Genomic DNA, 20,965 nt, shown 5'->3' on the forward strand with positions numbered 1-20,965 from the left:
AATGTGTTTATTGTGGACTTCTTTTGAGTTGATCTTGTTTGGGAATCCCTGTGCTTCCTGGACCTGGATGGCTCTGTCCTTTCCCAGGTTAGGGAAGTTTTCAGCTGTTATGTCTTCATATAAGTTTTCTGCTTCTTTTTGTCTCTCTTCTCCTTTTGGGAGCTCTATAATGTGAATATTAGTTACACTTGATATTGTACCCAAGGTCCCTTAAAAAATCTTAATTAAAATTTTAATTTAATTTATTTTTCTTTTTTCTGTTCAGCATGGGTGATTTCCACTACTCTGTTTTCCAGTTCACTGATCCATTCCTCTGTATATCATCAAATCTACTTGACTCCTTTAAGGGTATTTATTTCAGTTATTGTATTCTTCAGCTGTTTGGTTCTTGTATATATTTTCTAACTCTGTTAAGCTTCTGTATGTCTGTGTTCATCCAGTCTTCTCATTGAGCATCTTTATGATCATTATCTTAAATTCCTTATTGGGTGGAATCTTTATCTCCATTTTCCCTAGTTCTTCTTTGTTTTTATCTTTTTCTTTTGTTTGGAGAATATTCTTCTGTTGTCTCATTTTGCTTAATTTTCTGTTTTTATTTCTATGTACTAAGTAGTTTGTTAATATTTCCTGATCTTGGAAAAATGGCCCTATGTTGGAGATGCTATGGGGCCCAACAGTACACTCCTCTCTGGCCATCAGAGCTATATACTCTACGGGTGCCCCTGTGTGGGCTTCATGAGACCTTCTGTTGTAGTGGGGACAAGTACTGTGGCTGATTAGTAGGTGGAGCTGCCCTCTAACATATTTGGCTATCAGGCTCTGCTTCATACTGAAGCTGTCAGCAACTGGTACCCTGTGCAGCTGGCTGCCTGGCCTGAGGCATTTCAGGGCTGGTGCCTGTCCACTGGTTGGTGGTGCTGGGTCCTGGTAGTGGGGGCCCAGGTGGTAAGGCCCAGGACTGGAGCCAGCCTGCTAGTGGGTGGGGCTGAGTCCTTGGCCCACTATTAGTTGGGGCTTGGTCCTTACACTGTTGTTGCTCAGCTCAGGAGATTCTGGGATTTGTGCCAACTGGCAGGTGGGTAGGTGAGCCCCGAATGCCTATGAGCTACAGGGAGGATTCCAAAATTGTGCTTGTCAGCACCAGTGTGCTCGTAGTAGAATGGGCTCCCCAAATGGTTGCAGCCTACATCTGTATCTCCAGAGGGAATCCTAGTTGTCACCTGCCCCTAAAGGAGACTCTCTAAGATCAGCATTTGGGTCTGCCCTAGGCTCTTTTCAAATTACTGCCTCTACACTCGTCGTCAGAGTGAGTGAGATTTTGTGGGCATCCTTTAAGTGCATAGTCTCTGTTTCTTACAGCCATTTTCCTCTCTCATACACAAGCCACATTTACCTTTAAAGTCAGATATTTTGGGGGCTCATCTTTCCATTGAAGGGCCCCCAGGCTTTGGAGACCAATATGGGGATCAGACACTGCTCCTTGGTGGAGAACCCTTGAAATTGTGATTATTCTCCCATTTGGGGGTTGCCTACCTGGAGCTGTAGGTCTTGACTCTATTGCGTCTCCACCCATTATACCCATCTGGTTGTGGTTTCTTCCTTAAAGTTTTAGTTGCTGAAAATCTTTTCTTCAGGTTGTTCTCATTGATAGTTGCTCTGTAAATAGTTGTAATTTTGGTATGCTCATGGGAGAAGGTGAGCTCAGAGTTTTCATACTCTATCATCCTACCCACACCTCCCACTGTATACTTTAATAAATTTTGACTACCTATATTTTTGAAAATAATATGGCTTCCCCATTATTTGATGTACTACAGCCTTCACAGATATCTAGATTTTGTTGTGCAACTCTATTTTGAACTATTATATGTGTATGCAATATTATCACAATAATACACGTTTAAAAAACCACTCACAATTCCATCATTTAAGATTTGTCTAACATCACTTTTCTATAACTTCTATGGATTATCAACACACATATTTCAAATGCTGCAATTCATGATACATAAAATTTTATGTTTTACTATTTTATTTGTGTTTACATTATAATCATGTCTCATTGTTTCATATATTCTCTTTAATTCACCCTTTAAGCCATTGCATTACATTCCACTGAATTGATGTACTATTATTTGCTACACCACTACTATATTACTGAATAATTTTGGTTGCTTCAAACATCTTTTCCTATTGGCAAGAAAGCTGTAATAAATACCATTGTTCATTTTAGACTTACTTCATTATTTCAGGATGAATTGCCATGCATGGGATTACTAATTTGAAATCTATGCACATTTCCTATTTATTGTAAGAGATATTAATGCTCTAGCTTAAACCTGAAATCTTTTTTTTCCAATCTTACTCATAATTATGTAAATAAAAACAATATAATGCACTGAAACTTTAAAGCATCATAAGAAGCACATATAGAAGAATGAACAAAACAGTCAAGAACCTCCCTTATAAAAGTTAAATGTAGACAAGACAGGGTTAAAAGTAAAAAACACTAATCATTTAATAAATATGTATGGACCAGATACTGCTAATTAATTTTAATCCTATAAGTTACTTTTTTATGTCAAGAAAATTATTTTTCAATTATATTCTAAGTGGTTAATAGAAAGGCTATATTTCAATTTTTTACTATGATTCAGAATATCTTTCTTAACATTGTTAGTAGTGTAATTTTTTCCTGTTGATTTTCATGGAAGTTTTCAAGTAGATTGTTACATAATTTACAAATAATGAGAGCTTTGCACTCCACTTTGTCTTAGATATTTATACATGTTAAGACTGTCTTGCAAAAGATAAAATAAACAGGTGTTTTAAGAAATTTTGAAGTGCTGACTCAATGTTTAAATTACTTCACATAACCCACAAAGCAAACCGATAATCACAATACTGCTAACTGAAAGTTTAAAAAGGGAATGGAAAGAATAAAGTTTCATTTTTGCTTTACAGAAATATGAGGTCAAAAGTTGTATACTCACAAATGCCAAATATGAAGGAAAAAATTGGGAGAAGTGCTGTTTTCATAACTTCTAAAATTAAAAATAAACCCAACCTTCATGTGCAGTATAAATCTTGAACTAAACGTACGTTAAGGTTAAAGTGATTTGAACCATGTATGGTGAATATGGGAACTTTCTTTGTAAAACTCTCAATATAAAGTTATAGACTATGACAAACATGGAACAAGAAAATATATATCTTTGACACTGAAAATATTTAGATCAATAATTGTAGAATAGGAAGAATCATATTGCTATGGAGTGAAATGGTTTTTCAATTAGCTCACAATATACTTTCAAAAAACATTTTTGCATGACTATATAGGATCACCCTAATCATACTATAAATTAATAACAAAATAAAATGTACATGATAAAACATATTTTAGTCTCCAAAATATGTACTATATATATTTTTAAATTTCTGTTTTATATTAATAAAAATGGTTTTATTGAATCTAAAACAAGTATCCAAATATGTGCTTAAAATATTTATGGTTACCCCAAAATAAAGTGCCTAGAGAAGAAATTGGAAACTCAGATGACTATGAATCCATTCTACTGAATTCTTATATATGTGCTACAACAGCTTAAGCAGTCAGAAATGTCAATTAAAAATTTTAAATGTTTCAAAGAGTAAATTTTAAATCATAATTAAATACAAGTATTTTGAAAAAATTAATATTGACATTAAAATGCAGTATTACACATAATTCCAACTGCTTCCTAAACTGTTTACCTAAAATATTTGAAATACTATGATTTTGTGGTGCAGGGAAATTTTATTTAATTCTCTGCCTATACTGTGTTGACAATTTCTCACTTTGTTCTAATGTGAGTCTAGCCCCAGTTACAAAGTACTATTAATATTATCAAGTAATACTTCCTGGAAGTACAGAATTAAGCTCTGACACAGAGTAATTTTAGCTTATTCTGTGCTGTGCAATTTCTCTAAGTATTTTTATTTCTTTGTTTGTAAAATACTTTTTGAATACTCTGCTAACAAAATATTTTTAATCATTTTATGGAGTCATATGATATAAACAACATTAAAAAAGTCTTCCATTCCTTTCCCTTATATCTTAAGAATTAGAGCCATTCTTTGTGATCTTTATTCAGCTAAAAGTTACTTTTTAAGATAATTTCAAATAACATGGGGATTTGAGTTAATGAATATAACGAGTAATTCAAAATGTCAAGTCTGTCTTGCTACATAATAGCTACCATTTCCTGAACTTACTACATACCTATGGTGGAATTTATTAGCTATTGTGGAATGCAAGTTATTTAACAAATATTTACTGTCTACTATGTTCAGAGCACTGTGTAATTCAGCAGTAAATAGAGGAGTAGATACAGTCCTTGCTTGGAGCCTATGACAAGAAGGATCTGACTCCAAGTTTATCTGTAATGTCTAGAGATAGGATTTTAAGTATTATTCTATACTGATGTAAACAATGACACACCACTGTGCAATGGGAATGAGTGAATCATTAAGTTGAGAGCTAGGAGAGAATTCATCCAACTGTAAAAAACAAATCAATTCTTTGGGGTCACAAAAATGGCACAAAATTTGTATAACTCACAATAAACATTTCTGAATTTCTACAAATATTGTTCCCTTTCATATTTCTAGCCCCATGTGGACCTATGTAACAACAGACAGTTTGGACAGTACTAAAGGTTGGAGATAGTCTTCTGCCTTTTACAAATAGCAGCAAAAATCTAGAAGATAATGTGAATATTTGGTATTTGGTAGGGAAAGACCTGCAAAGACAAGAAAGCCTGGCAAATTCAAGGAACAGAGGGGAGACGGGTGTGCCTGGAATTGAGTGAGTAAAAGTGATTGGAGCAAGAAAATGGAGGTGATATCAGAGGGGAGAGTGAAAGGGGCTGATCATGGAGCCTTGTGGGCACCTGAAATAAATTTGTTTTTTTTTCCCCCAACTTTATTGTGGTACTATTGACAAATAAAAATTGTATATATTTAAAGTGCACAACTTGATGATTTGATATAAGTATACATTGTGAAATGATTACCTACAATCAAACTAATAAGCATATCCATCACCTCACATAGTTATCAATCTGTGTATGTGTGTGTGTGTGTGTGTGTGTGTGTGTGTGTTTGTGGTGAGAACACTTGAGATTTACCCTCTTAGCTAATTTCAAGTAAATGATGCATTATTAGCTATAGTCACCATGCTGCTCCATCTTGTAACTGAAATACATCTTATAAATGAAAGTTTTACCTTTTGACAAACATCCCCCATTTCTCCACCCCTCAGCCCCTGGTAACCACTATTCTACTCTCTGTTACTATGAGTCTAACTTTTTCCCATTCTTCATATAAGCAAGATAATGCAATATTTGTCTTTTTGTGTCTGGCTTATTTTCCTAAGCATAATGTTCTCTAAATTCATCCATAGCCTCACAAATGGCAGAATTTCCTTCTTCTTTTAAGGTGAATAATATACCATTGTATATATATGTATATGTATACATCACACTTTCTTTATCTACTCATCTTGTTGACACAGCTTGTTTCCATACCTTGGCTACTGTGAATAATGCTGTAACGAACATGGGAGTGCAGATACCTCTTTGAGATAGTGTTCCCCACCCCGTTTGGATACATACCAAGAAGTGGGATTGTTTGATAGGAACCTTGGCAGACATTGAAGCATTTTAGACAGTGCAGTTATATGATCTGATGCATGATTTTACAGGATCATTCTGCATGCAGAACTGACAGTAGGCTGGAAGGATGGGGTAAGGGAGGAAACAAGGGAACGAATGTGGAGGATATTCTAATATGAAGGTGAGATGTGATGGTACCTTTGGCTAGGACTGTAGCAGTGGAAGGGGAAAAAAGTGGGTGCCAACAGGATTTGGCTTTATCCTTAGGTTTTATTTACTAAATAAATGGGACGATGGAGTTGCCCTTATTTTGAATGGAAAAAGAGAAGCAGGGGTGTAGGTTCATGAAGGAAGATCAGTAGCTCAAGTTTAAGTATGTTGAATTTGGCATCTGAGTGGAGAGGTCAAGTAGGAACCTTAGTATGCAACTCTCAAGTGCTTCCTCTCCTCACTTCTCTGAGCCTATAGGTCTGTATATTGGATATTTCAAAGCTGACCAAAGATATTCAGTGATTTTGACATTTGGGTTTTCTTCTTATTCTGGATCACACTGCTTATTGGTAAATTACCACCTGGACGCCACAGTTATTTCTATTATCTTATTATTCCCAGGCTTAAGCCAATATTCTCTTAAGTGTAAAGGGTCATTATTGTTCTCTGTTTTGTGGGCTTCAATTTAAAGGAACCATTTCTAATTGATAATTACATGTTGTCCTTTACCTGACAAAATTTAAGCATTTTAAAGGAAAAATCGTATTTTCAACTTTTAATTCCAAAAGTTCAATGGCATACATACAGAAAAGGCAAAATATACACTTGAAAAATTGAAGAAATATTCTGTGTGAGTAATGTGATATAGTTATACAAGTGATGTGAGAAAGGCACAGTTCCAGATTTCAAGGACAATAAAGTTGAAACAGAGGAATATTCAACAAAGGAAGAAACATTTTAAAATAAAATAAAAATGAATGAAAGGAGCAAATATTGCTCCATGGGAGATGTGTAGCATAGAATAAGAAATGAATTGACATTAAATACCAAGAGATTATAAACTACTGAATAGAAGAGTCACAAAGTTCAATTCTGATCAATTGAAAGGAGTTTAGTCACAAATCTACATTATGTAAATATAATTTATCTCTTTGAACAAGTAACTTTCTTCTCACTCTCTCATATAACATCTTTTCTTTTATGAAACAAAACTATATTGCAAATGAAATTGGATCATACTTTGTACTTACTAGACTTGGTTAAATTACTTTCAGTTAACTAGTGTTAATATATCTGTTTCTATGGAAATAATGATAACTATGATTCTTCAGTAGGTGGTTGTAAATGAAGCTGGTCAGATTTAAGAACAAATCATTTTGTGACAAATGAACAGACAAAAATTTGACAAAGTAAAAGGAACCAAATGATTTCTGGTTTTTTTCCTTCCTTTTCTTTTCCTTTTTTTTGGATAAATGATGAAATGCTTTCTTTACTCAGAGCTGTGAGCTTGGTTTTCTATATTAATTGTGAAGACCCTTTACTGTACTTCCTTGAATGCTCTTCCATACAGCTTTCACCTTTGCCTTTTAACACTATCCTTTCTAGTTCTAGTTTAAAGCACTGGCTTTTGCTTGTTCCCTTTGATGTAAAGAACTAGTCAGTAGCCCAATGGAATTATCCTTTTTCTTTTCTTTTTTCTTTTTTCTTTTTTTCTGAGCTCTAAGAACTTTAGGTGCTGTTTATAGTTTTTCTTACTGTCCTCAGCTTTCAGAAGAATATATATATTTAACACTGCATTCTTCCATACGTAACAATATACAGTGTACTGAAACATATCCTCTACAAGGTTGACTAATTCTGCTTTCCATTCTCTTTCATACCACAATAACTAAATATTCAATGTTTTTATCTTGTCCAAAGGAACTTTGAGAGTATTCATTTGAACAATCAGATTTTGTTATTGTTGTGAACCCAGTCACAACAGCAGCTTACACTCTTCAGGGAACACTCTTAAAAATCACCTTCTGTAAAGTAAGGGCAGAGCTTCTGTTATTGCTATTTTGTTTCTCTGTTCCTTGGCAATTGTTTTTGATTTTCATTTTCTCTCTTTAGGTTTTTACTTTCCCCAAAGATTATGAAGCTGCATGGAAAGCTTAACTTTCTCATGCATAAATAAATAATATATGAAAATGGTGTTTATAATAATATATTATATAAAAATATACATTTATATATAAAATATATTGTATATATATAATTTTTTTATATTCCCATATAGAAAGTATATCCAGGTGAAGTCACTATAAATAAATGAGTGCCTGGGAAGCTCAATGTATATCAAATCCCCTAAGAAGAAGATTTCTACCCAAAGATTTATGCTGAAACTTCTATTTTAAAAAATGTCTCCTTCCAATTAGAAAACAAAATTACCTGATGATATTACCTTTTATTTATATCTATATTTTCTTATTTTTTACTTAAAAATCATACATATAGAATTGAACTAAATAATACTCATGGAGATCTTGGGCAAGGAATAATGAAGTACCAGAATGCAATACTTTCAGTAATGTCCTATTGGTTGATTACTGTTGTATAAACATGATATAGCTATAGTTTCATTAAATGCATATTATACTGAGATCCCTATTCATTTGCTCGAGCACCACAAAGTCCATACGAACCAACCCCTACTCTGAAGTTTATAATCTAGTGAAGAAGCACATTAAAATGAGAAATAGAGAATATAGAAATAAAAAGCATGCTAATTGGATGTAGAAAATAAATATAAAAATCACTAGAAAGAGATTTGGGGTTGAAGAATAGTTAGAGAGGTTGGGACATGTGGAAGATGTTGAGAATGGAAGTTATGGATAAGCAGAGGCTGGCAGAGAGGTCTCTGCCTCTCTGATGTAGTAAAACTAATGTGAAATGAGTGTGGTGGTTAAGGGTTGAGGAGATAAAGAGGTTTCCAATTTGCATAAAGAATTAGTAATGAAGAAAAGTAGAAAACTGTTATATTATTAAAAGTGTGATCAAAGAGTGGGTGATCTTAAAATGTACTTGAAGGGATAGCCATAAAGGAACAAACTATGAAAACTAATGGTGATCATATTGAAGGAACATTTAAACGTAGGTGTGCACAAGACAGACTGACAGAGAGTAACTTCAGGTGGAAGATCAGGTATGGGGAAAATGACGTTAATTTAGAGGTGAAGGTAGTCTAGACCATGTAGGTATAGAGAGAGAAGTTAAAATGCCAGCAGTCATTAACAGAGAAAAGCAAGATTTGGGGGGCTCAATCAATGTGGTTGCTTTCCCACAGCCTTCCATGGCAGGTGCAGAACCTCTGTGTGAAGCACCTTCAACCACACATCCACTCTGAAAACTTAGAATGTAAGCTCCAAGAAACTAAGGTCTAGCCTGTAGTGTGTGTGTGTGTGTGTGTGTGTGTGTGTGCATGTGTGTGTGTGTGTGTTTTAACTGCTACACTGCCAGTGCCTAAAACAGAGCCTCACAACATGAGTTTAATAAATATTTCTTGAATATTTACTATTTTAAAATATATCTTAAAGTCCACCTTTCTTTTGAAGCTTTCCCTACCTCTTTCAGTTAGTAAAACTTAAGGTGGAAGACATAGATTTTTGGAATCAAGTAGACCTGTATTCAACTACTGACTACTTAACTTTTCTGATTTTCAGTTTTCACATTTGTAAAACAGAGAATACTATTCATCTTGCAGTGTTATTATAAGGTTTAGAGATTATCAATGTAAAGTACCTAGCTTACATTCAGGTACATATTAGTTACCCAATCCACGTAGCTATTAACCAGGAGCAGGTGTCACTCAATCATCCTCTTTTCCCTTTGATCAAATCTTGTATATTTCTGATTTATAACATTTATCACTTTGCACTAGAGCTAATATGTCTATCTTCTCTCCCGCAGTACATCAACATTTTAGTACGTCAAATACCAATCTTTTTAATGTGCCTAAGAAGTGTCTCTCTCAAAATTCAGCATAAGCCTTTTCTCAGTCAAGTTGTTTTGACCTACTCAACTGGACTTCAGTTCTTTCTCTTCATGTCGTTTCCTCCTGTATCTTAAAAGTACTTAGGTTTATGTTTGTCTTCACTTCTGGAGTATGAGCTCCATAAAGACTGGGGTGTTACTTTCTATTCATACATCCTGGGGACCTGGTAAACTACCCTGGGCATACACACTCATTATATGAAAGAGGAGATGAGTACAAAAATTATACAGAGGATATCTTCTACAGAACCTATTCTCAGAAAGAGAGGAGGGGCTAGTGAAACAAAGAAATTAAATGCAGACAGAGTTTAGGAACTCTGTCCTGCAGAGAGTTTTGATTAAGCAATCCAAGGTGCCATGAGAGTTTAGAGAAGCAGGCCTTACTCATGTTTCTTTATACACTTGCTTTGACATTGAAAATAGTGGCCACTGTATTTTATTTGAGAATTGGTCTGTGTGCTTGTTACTCATTCCTGATTCCAAGAACCAGCCATCACAGGATCTCATTTTGTCAATCAGAGCACTCACTAATCTCCCACAATGTGCAGAGCAAAAAGTTGGTAAAAATGATCATTAGACATGAAGATACTGGTCTCTTCTGAGATCCGCAATCTAATTAGACAGACAAGAAGAATGAAATGAATGTACCCAGAGTCAATTTCATATCATTCTCAGATAAAGTTGACACCACTTTGGTGATATCAGCATATCAAGGTATAAAGCTTGGATATGGAAATTCAGCCAAAACAGTGAAAAATAAAATCTTTCAATTGTCATTTGGTGTCTTGTAGAATAAACAAATTAATGCATTTTGTGTTCATTTCAACTAGTTGCTGTGGGCTTAGCCACAATGAGTATGAATATATGTGTATATCTCTATATATGTATATATATAGAGATATACACATATATATAGTAAGCTTTTTTTCTTTACTCCTTGAATCTAAACTTATTAATCTACTTAAATTAAAGGGGAGATATCTAACTAAGCATTGCAGGGCATTTATAAAATTCAAAAATCTATTCATGTGTTTGAAGAAAACCATTGATTTTTTTCCAGGAAAGTATGATGCTCTTGTGCATATTATATTAAATCCAAATCTTAATTTCCAATATAGGAAATAAAGTACTTTGCCTATTAAAAATTATATAATATCTATACTTTCAAAGTATGGCCTCTGGTAGATAATAGGATAAGTAGGGCAATATTTCAATATTTATTGATCCATGTCTAATGAAAAAGAGAGCACATTATTTTATTTTTAAATGGATGGTATTGGTAAAATGTAGCTATTTTAGTGCCCTAATACCAACATAAATCTTACAGTTTTCATTAATCTTTAAGATTGGTTTATAAACATTGAGGGGAAAATATTTTTCAGTATTACATTACATTCACTTTTTAGTATATATAATTTATTTTGATACACTGTTTTTTAGTGTTATTGTTGGAGAGCTCAACGTCACTGAAAAGCACATTTAGCAAAATGTAAAATTAGTTTTAGCTTGTAACCTTTTAAAAAACAATGTAAATTAGATAGCTATAAATGCGTGCCTAAAGAAAACAACAAAATGTATATGTAAAATCAAAGTGATGGTCTCATAGAGGAGATTTAACGTAAATGGCTACCAGTAGACTCTGAACAAAATGATCAATACTCCTCTTAAAAAAAAATGCTTTAACTGTCTAGTGAAATTATAAGGATCTCATAAAGATGTGCAAACCAAAGATAGAGTAGCTGCAGTACGCCTGGAAGTGGCTAAGCTCCCAAGCAAATCATCCCTATTAGTTCCTATTCATGATTTAAATTATGCTTTTTTATCTGTTCATAACACGCAGCACTTTTTAGCCTCACATTTCTAGGCATTTTAGCTTTTGCTGACATAAATGCATTCCCAAAATAGAATGTTACAACAATTTTCTGCTAGACATTTAAGCCCATTTGTGCATTTTATTTTAAGATATTTTTTTTGAAACTTCTAACTGTGAGAGGTCTGGGAAGGTGGTGTTAGAATGAATGAGAACTTGTTTTCTAAAGCGACACTGTAGACACTTGATCTACCGTTAAAAAAAAAAAAAATCACAGCTTCCTACCTTGAAAACAAACATCTCACGGCGAAGAATAGCTAGAGTGTTAAAGTTCCCATCACAGATGTTGGGTTTGGCTCCAGGATAGGAAGGTCTGCCAGTGGGAGGCCGGGGAGGTTTGGGCCGGTCATTCTTCCTTGGGTCAGCTGGAGGATTAGAGCGGTGTGGGGGCACTGTCGGTAGAGGTCTTGTTGGTGGAGGAATCTTGTCAGGTGGACCTTTTGAAAATATGAGGACAGCACTTGGCTCACTTAAAACTGGAATAGTGCTGGAAAATATGCTACATAGGACAATCACTTATCAGTGGAGGGTTCAGACTAAGCAAGCTAAGAGGTCTTTAAGATTGTATACTTCCTGAAAAAACAAACCATCTTACCCAACAAACCATTGCCAAGTCTATTGGAAACTGTCTTTATTGTGCTGAATTCTGGATCCAAGTAACTAGGCCTTCTTTGTTAATTTTTAATGATTTTTAAAATAGCTTCACCACAGCCCTTATTGGAAAGTCTGTTTTCAAATCGTTTTTTGGAAGTAGGTGGTGTATTAATTATAAATTAATTAAAATGAATACTGGAACCATGCATGTAATCTCCACCAAAGTTAATCCTAGATTTTGATAGATGATTCTACGCAAATATTTCTAATACTGTTAATAGCTCATTGACAAATCAAAGTTTATTCTATCCCTATGTATCTAACTGTATTTTATCAACTTTTCCTGACTTTCATTATTTTCTTCTAATGAAATGTTTTCACAGATTGCTAGAAGAGTGTTTCATTTGAATACTGAATCTAAAACACCTATTAATTAAAACACCACTAATAAAATATTAATGTAAAGAAGTATTTCTAAAAAGAGGTTTCTAAATCAAGCCAAAGTTTATAGATGTAATTTGGTACAGATGTAAAGCATCATTTCTCAAGGGATTTATGTTTTTAAAAAGAAATACAGAGCTGTTCACACTTATTATTTAGATATGGAAAGAATACTCTTTTGCAGACCTTCAGTCTAGACTACTAATTCATGAGGTCATGAGAAAGAGCCTCCTTTCAGTTAACTACTTTGGCAGAATTTCTGATGACACACACATAGGCATTGGCTAGCTCATTCAACATATGAGCTATTTAGTTTTGAGTCCCAGACATTTCTCTTTTCTCAGTATACCCCAAATAAAGAGCAGCACAAAAGTTGACCTTTTTTTCCAAAACTAATATTAACCTTGAGAGAATGGTCACCACTGAGACATTGAACTTGAAAAATTCATGAATGCAAAACAGATTAGTGAACTTAAACTATGATATTTAAAAATGCAAATGACATCTTCTGAGTACTGAATATTACAGACAGCACACATTTGTTTTTGTATTGTAAAATGAAAGCTTCACTTCATTAATTTAGTAAAGCATATTCTCTATATGTTAATAATACATGTCAAGTTCTTAACAATTTTGTGTGAAATAAATGTCTTTATAAAGGTCAATGGCCCTATTGAGGGAGTTAGGATTATAGTAAATATGTGTAATAGTGTTTCTTCCTTTTGTCTTACCTTGCATTCATTGACTGAACCCCATAAATTAAAATTATTTTACTCTACTAGAAATTTATTGTGAATTATGTGTTAGTAAACTTAGCCATTTGTTACCTTTTACCTCTTAGTCAATAATTACATGTTTTTGAGTTCATTTTGTTACATCCATCACACAAGAGTATTTTCAGCATTTTCCAAAGTGATTTGTCTAGCATCTATCAACCATCAAATATCATAAACTGAGAATCAATCTGTCAGCTTTCACCAAAGTCTCAGTATCTTATATGAAAGTCTCCTATGACTCATTGTTTTTACTGGTTATATTCATTTATTACATTTTTACCAGAATTTTAAATACTAAAGCTTAACTGACCTTTACTATACTTTCAGGTTTCAATTAAACTCAGTAAGTTTATCAGTGCCTAGACTTTCTAATTATCTGCATATTAAGATATCTGGGATTGTTGCCAACCAAACTTGATTGATAGAAGACTTTTATCAATAGACCAGATTTTTTTTTCAGTATTTATCTCTCTAATATAATTAGAGCATCTATCTCAGCAAAGAAAACAGAGCAGAAATTCTGCACTTCACTATAGGGTTAACCAAATAGAATCAGTGGTAACCTACCATATATTTTCTGGATGCCCTGCAAATCATCATTAGGTAGTTTGAAGTTGTCAGTTTCCATGTACTGGTAAAATGGAGCCATGATGGCAGTGGGGTCATTGGAATGCTCCAGTCCCAGAGCATGTCCCAGTTCATGAACCGCTACAAGAAATAAGTCATTTCCTGTGCAAATGAGAAGAAAAGACACTATTATAACTAATATCCAAGTATAGAATTGACAAGGACAAATGGTGTTATCAAAATTTTACCCAAGAAAAATAAGGGGAACTTTCTATTTCAACTATCAGTGTGATTTTATCATTGGATTATCTACGGGCAAAATCCAATATGTGATTTTAAAAAGGGGGGTTGTTGGTGGGGAGGTGATGATAGTGAAGTCACAGAAATTTAGAAACTGAAAGAGAAGAATAAAGAATAAAAGTTGAAGAAAGAACATTAGCATCAGAAATTGGTACTACTGCTGTTGAAATATTCTTCCAATTAGAAAGCATGTAATATACTATATCTCACTTATGTAACCTTCATAGTGAACATAATTCTAAGAATTCAGCAAAAAATATAGGTTAGTTACAATCCCTCCTTTTACACAGATGAGTAAATTATTGCATAGAAGTGACAAATCTTGTCAAGAATAGCAAATCTTTGTATTTACAGAGCTGTGACAAGAACTTAATTTATTATAACTCCTAGACAAAGGCTTCTCTTTCTTAGTAGCCTATAATAATGTAAAATAAAAGTCATAGGCTAGCAGTCATGAAAACTAGGAATCTAGTCTTAGCTCTGTAAATACAAATTCTAATCAATTCATACATAATCTGAACAAAACGTATTTATCTTAGAGGGTCTGTTTCTCACTGAAAATAAAAAAAAAAATCTCTTCCACTAGTAGTAAATGTGCATAGTAAATCTATTTAGTGCAAACTCTCAGAGATACTTTGTCTGACTTTGTTCAGTCAAGCCCCTGCTAATGGCCTCTACATGTTGTCCACTCCTGGATCATCATAACTCAGCTCCTGAGGAAAAGAGCCAGTCCTCCATGTATCTTTGTAAATTCCAAAAATTTAGTCGAAGCACATGAGCATCAATGAGTTGGGGCTGTTATTCTTCTGTGGTGACAGATACAAAGAGAAGAAAGAGCCTAAAATTAGAAATCATGATCACAAAATATCAAATATAAGAGATTATTATTACCTTAAGAATGCATTTAAAGGAATTAAAGAACATGACTTAAAGACAAAACAGGGAGTGAAATTATAGGGTGAATATAGGGAAAAATGTATAGTGGGAGAAAGGACAACTTCCGGTAACTGTCTTTGCTTAAATTTTTGTTATTTTTTTACTGCCTGCAAGATAGTTCCACATTGTTGGGAAATGCAGAACAAGTTTGTTTTTAGAGGAGGAATTATAATGATTTGAGGAAGTAAGGACAGAGAGTGGAATTTCACAATGTCAGACAGTGGAGAATAAAAAGGCACAGGAGTTCAGAGATACTGGAGAACAGGATTTTTTTTAAGATGACACTTTGAGTTAAAAAAACAAACAATGAAACATGCTATCAGGGATCATCTAGTGAGCATGTGCTAGTCACAGGCAGAGATAAAAAACAGAAGGAAGGAGGGAGTCATTTAATAAGAGATGTAGGAACTGTGAGACTGTTTGTGAGTATGTAAAATAGGGAAAAGACTTCAGGTTGTCTCTCATAGGATACTCAGAGGTGAGAGGAAGGTAGGGAGAAGATGAGTCACAGGCATTTTTATATGTCAGACATCTAACACCAACTCTGGAATGAACACCTCTGCGATTTCATATCAGAGACATCTTTGTTAAGATACAAATTTGATATAGATGAGACACTGCAACTGCAAATAAGGTGCAAAGTGGTAGGACACATATATGCTCAGCTTCTGGGCATACCCACACCCAGAAAATACATGTAAAGTTTGGCTGGAATATGCCATCAGTGGGCTGAAAGTGAAATAATTATTTTTATCAAAAACCAACCTAGGGCTTCCCTGGTGGTACGGTGGTTGAGAGTCCGCCTGCCCATGCAGGGGACACAGGTTCGTGCCCCGGTCCGGGAAGATCCCACATGCCGCGGAGCAGCAGGGCCTGTGAGCCATGGCCACTGAGCCTGCGCGTCCGGAGCCTGTGCTCCGCAACGGGAGAGGCCACGACAGTGAGAGGCCCGTGTACCGCAAAAACAAAACAAAATAAGAAAAAAACAGACCTAATGACAAAACAACGATCCATCAAGCAACCAAAGGACCAACGAAAAACAAGGCAGTGGAACCAAGAGCAGAAAACTCAAGGGTTGGCATTCAAGGTTTCCAGGAAGCTCTGGTGACAGCTAAGCTCAGCAAGACCATAGCACTGGTTTGGAAAATACTTCTAGACTCTCCTGGCCTTCTTTTATCAAAACAGATACAACCTCTTTGTCAGAAAGTCCCAATGTGGCTTTACAGGGATTATGCCTTGTCTTTATTCTTCAAAAGGAAAAGAATCCAATCTTCATAACTTCCTCCTGTGTATCACGTCCCCTTCCCTAGGAAAAATGTATCCTGAACTTTGTTTGTAGATAAACATGTAGGAACTCATTCTCTCACTCTTGGTCAGATAAATATCGCCGTTAATTATCCATCAACATTTTGGACCTTGTTGAATTAACAAGCATCTCAAATCTCTCACAGGAAAATAGTGCTTTAGTCACTTTTTTTTTTTTTTTTTGGCTAGTAAGAGAAATGAAAATAATAAAAAGTAAATCAAAATGATAACAGCAAAAGTCATTACATTTCATGTTCACTTCAGATCAGTCAAGTTTTTCTAAGCATCTTTTCCAAGGGTGGAGTGATTCCTCATCTAAGGAATAAAGTAAAGCTTTAGAAGAAAATTAATAGGCTCAGGACATGAACCTATGACCTACTGAGTTTGCCATAGCACTTTTAATCAGAAATACTGGCCAAAAGCTCTAAGTAATTACCATTCTTTAGATGATTGGCAATAATATAATTAAACCATACTTGCAGCTTCACAATAGTTTAAAAGGGTAAGTTGTTAAATGAAGTACCACCCTGTGATTTGAACGCCACTTGGAACAAAAGTTGTTGGCACATGATGAGTTTTAGACAATTAAAATCCACCAGACCTCTTTCCTAATGGTGAAAATAATAACTGCTCCTGTAACTTATCATTAATTCACATGATTCAAGATTCTCAATTGTAATATGCCTTGATCTTATCATCATGCAGGCAATAAAGGAGAAATCAGCTTCCTGGTTCTTAATACAGAAATAGTACTTGCTTCTTTTGCAAGATTCTGAGTTTTGAGTTTGTTGCTTTCAATTGAATCTCTAATCTTCTTTCCTTTGTATACTCCAATATAATTTCAGGATACTGAACTGTATATTATGAAATATAATGCATTATTTATAATTTCCTTGTCATAATTATGTCTCTATATTTTATTCTAAGCTCGTTCACCCCTCCATGCATTTTCATATGCTGTCCCCTCTGCTGACAAAATACACTGAATATAAAAAATGACTATACAATATTTCATATGTAAAAATTGTTATACATGATTCTGACATCTATAATCCTGTAAACGTATTCAAACACTAGCACCATTGAATCTATCTCCGGTTTCTCCCTTACTTGTGGCTGTCCCAGTCCCTCCAGAGGCAATCACTAACCTGAGTTTGAATTTCTCAACTCCTTACTTATATTTAATCAAATATGTGTGTTTAAATAAATTATAGCTTTATAAATATAATATCATTCTGTATGTTATCTTCTGAAACTTGCTGAAACTCTGCATTTGTTTTTCTAATGTTTATCTTCTTGTTTACCTCTTTGTCAGTCTTACAAAATCTTATTAACGTTTTAAAACAAAACTCAGAAACACCTCTTCTGTGAATCCTTCTCCAACTCCCCAGGTAAATTTAGTTCCTCTGTCTCTGTGTATCCTTGGCTTTTTGTACATAACTTGATTGTAACACATATCATAATTGCCCTGACAGCTTCTGATGCATAGAAACTCTTAATTTTTACTTGTAGGTTAAATGATTGAGAACAAATTTGAGAAAATTCATAATTTCAAATACTTAAATACGTAAATTTAAAATACTTAAATCCATGTCTAGAAATAAAATTCAGAAATCATCATAAAATCTTTGATTAGTGGTAGTTACCTCAGTGCCTTCTAAATAGGATGGGCCTAAATAGGATAGGCCTCTTAAACCTCTGTCCTCTCACACTATCCACACATTGGTTTTGCTAGTTGAGAAGTTAAAGAAATATATGGGATCAGCCTCCAAGATGGCTCAAATAATTCCCACCTCCTGGTATTTCATTGTATCTGCTTGCTAGAGCAGAATACTACAGAAGTGAAGGTACCTGATTTCCAAAGTTAGGTCATAATATACATCATGACTTCCTTGTTGGTTATTTCTCTCTCTCTCATTACTCACTCTGGAGAATCCAGCTCCCATGTTGTAAAAATAGCCCTATATAGAGGGGAGAAGCACATGTGGAAACCTGAGGCCTCCTACCAACAGCTGTATGAGTGAGCTTAGAAGTAAATTCTCCAGCCCTTTCAAATAATTGCAGCTCCAGCCAATAATTTCACTGCACATTCATGATGTACCTTGAGTCAAAACCACCCAGCTAAGTGCTCCTGGATTCTTGACCCTCAGAACTGTGTGATAGTAAATGTTTGTTGTTTTAAGTTGTGGGGTGAATTTTTTATGCAGCAACAGATAAGTAATATGGGACGTTTTAGCACTCTAATTCCTCACCATTTGGTTAGGATTAGGAAACAGGAAAGAAAAGCTGAAAAAAGAAAAGAACTGAGTAGAAAAAGAAGCTACTCTGAAGCATCTGAGTATTTGTACAATAATCCTGAGATAAAAAATTGTATTAAATATTGTCCAGTCCAATTATCTCTACATAAGCTGAAAGGTTTGGCAAAAATTCTAAGTCTGAGGGAAAGTCTGTGACTAAAAACTTCCAAAGATAAAAATATCAGCTATTTTCCTGTCTCATATGTTCTTTCAAATGTGTAAAACCTTGTACCTTGGTTGCACCTTTATTTCTATTCTCTTTGCACTTTATTGAAGAAAGTGTCTCTTTCTTGGTGAACAGTAAAACCTGTGGTCCCTGCTGGAGAGCCAGAAAAGTCTTGTAGACATGTGAAAAAAGAACAAGAATAAAATACTATGTCTTGAGCATTTATTATGAACCAGAATTATGTCACTGAATTTTTCATTGAAACTTCATGACCCATACTTTCTCACTCCCTTTCACTTGCTCAGTCAGGGTCTCCATACAAAGGAGAGTTGGGCTCTAAACCACATCCGGGCTGCCCACCTCCACACGAGTTAGATCGCTGCTGTGTTCTGCAAGATAGAAGGGGATAGAAGCTGATCTTGGGTAAGATTTTCTTAAGTCTCTTATTTACACTTCTACTCTTTCATCAAGCCTCCAGTTCCTCAAGGGTCTAGTGCCCTTCTCTTGCCTTCTTCCCGCCCACTCTTCCTATCCTCAACACTTCACCTGATCCCCAAGGGTCTCAAGCTTCAGAATGATTCCTTGGCTCCTTCTCTAGATGCTTCCTCTCAATTGAGTCATAGCTTAACTATGAAAAAAGCTTATTATTTCAATAATTTATTAGTTGCTTACCATATACGAGCTAATATAATGCAATAAAGTTACAATTTTGAATAACATTTAAATGTGTTAGATAAATTTTATTGAGTTTTGTTTAATGACAAATCTAATTTTCTTTCACATATGCTCAAACTTTTAAATGATTTTTCTGTATATAGTACTGTTAATGATGTCCCAAGACTAGAATTAAAGGAAACAAAAAGTTCTTATAAAATGTTATAAAAGCAACACGAAGAATATCAGTTAATATTCACATGTACTGGGCTTCCCTGGTGACGCAGTGGTTGAGAGTCTGCCTGCCGATGCAGTGGACACGGTTCGTGCCCCGGTCCGGGAAGATCCCACATGCCGCGGAGCAGCTGGGCCCGTGAGCCATGGCCGCTGAGCCTGCGCGTCTGGAGCCTGTGCTCCACAACGGGAGAGACCACAACAGTGAGAGGCCCGCGTACCGCAAAAAAAAAAAAAAAAAAAAAAAAAAAAAATTCACATGTACTATGTCTTACCACATTAGTTAAATTTTGTTTTTATCACCATTTTACAGATCAGGAAATGAAGACTTTTATAGGTTGTGTGATTTGGCCAAAGTTACCTAGTAACCGGTGGAACTGATTTAAGCCCAGTTACAGTCTAGGCCCACAATCAAAAAATTGTGTGCTGAGGAAGTGGATTTCTCTACTTTGTCCTCAGCCCTAAATATCTGCTCAAGGCTTCAGAGTCTGCATCCAGGAGACAAGGGCCACCCTATCAAGCCACCTGTTTGAAGTTCACAGCTGCTGCACAGTTGCTGCATAAGAGCTCTTTCTAAAAATTTGTAACAATAGTTTCTATTTTTTTTCTCCACTAAATAAATGCTGAACTTAATATTTTAAAACATACTTCCTCAGTACAATTCTGGCTGCTCAAAAAATTTTAATCATTTTCATTGCTTCTAATTTTCAAGTCTTAAAGCCTTGCAACAAAGAAAATATTTTCAAAAGAAAAGGAAATACTACTGCTACAATTAGGATAAAGGTTCAGCACAAGGACTTCCATTTTCAAATTATATTTCAAAACATTTCTTCAGCAACTGAGGAGGGTTTCTGGGATTGTTACAGAGTTTGCCTGTTTGGATGCAGTTAGGTTTTGAGCATGCCACTAGTCTACAATAATAAGGCATAATTAAACACCAGACCATTAAAATATAAGGAAAACAAATAGCCATCTAATAGGTCCTCCAAAAATCAGTAAATGTATTTTCAAAGATATGCTACCACCAAACATTTATAGCTTTAAATTTAGTAAGGACTTTAGAGTAAATCAATATAATTAAAATAACTTTGGTCTATTTTAGCCAGGTAAATTGGAACCCTAGGAAAATAGTGGGATAATCAAGGCCA

General features: G+C 34.7%; 1 protein-coding gene across 1 annotated transcript in view; it reads right to left on the minus strand.

The window, feature by feature from the left end:
- Positions 1 to 20,965, minus strand: part of MMP16 (matrix metallopeptidase 16) — a 344,665-nt gene that overhangs the window by 99,235 nt on the left and 224,465 nt on the right. The window contains exons 5-6 of the mRNA XM_032609350.1: positions 13,926 to 14,087; positions 11,773 to 11,984 (exon numbers count right to left, since the gene is read on the minus strand). Of these exons, the coding sequence (XP_032465241.1) occupies positions 11,773 to 11,984; positions 13,926 to 14,087 (374 nt within the window). The remainder of the gene's footprint in view (positions 1 to 11,772; positions 11,985 to 13,925; positions 14,088 to 20,965) is intronic.

The sequence above is a fragment of the Phocoena sinus genome, chromosome 17, assembly GCF_008692025.1.
Source record: "Phocoena sinus isolate mPhoSin1 chromosome 17, mPhoSin1.pri, whole genome shotgun sequence".
Classification (NCBI taxonomy): domain Eukaryota; kingdom Metazoa; phylum Chordata; class Mammalia; order Artiodactyla; family Phocoenidae; genus Phocoena; species Phocoena sinus.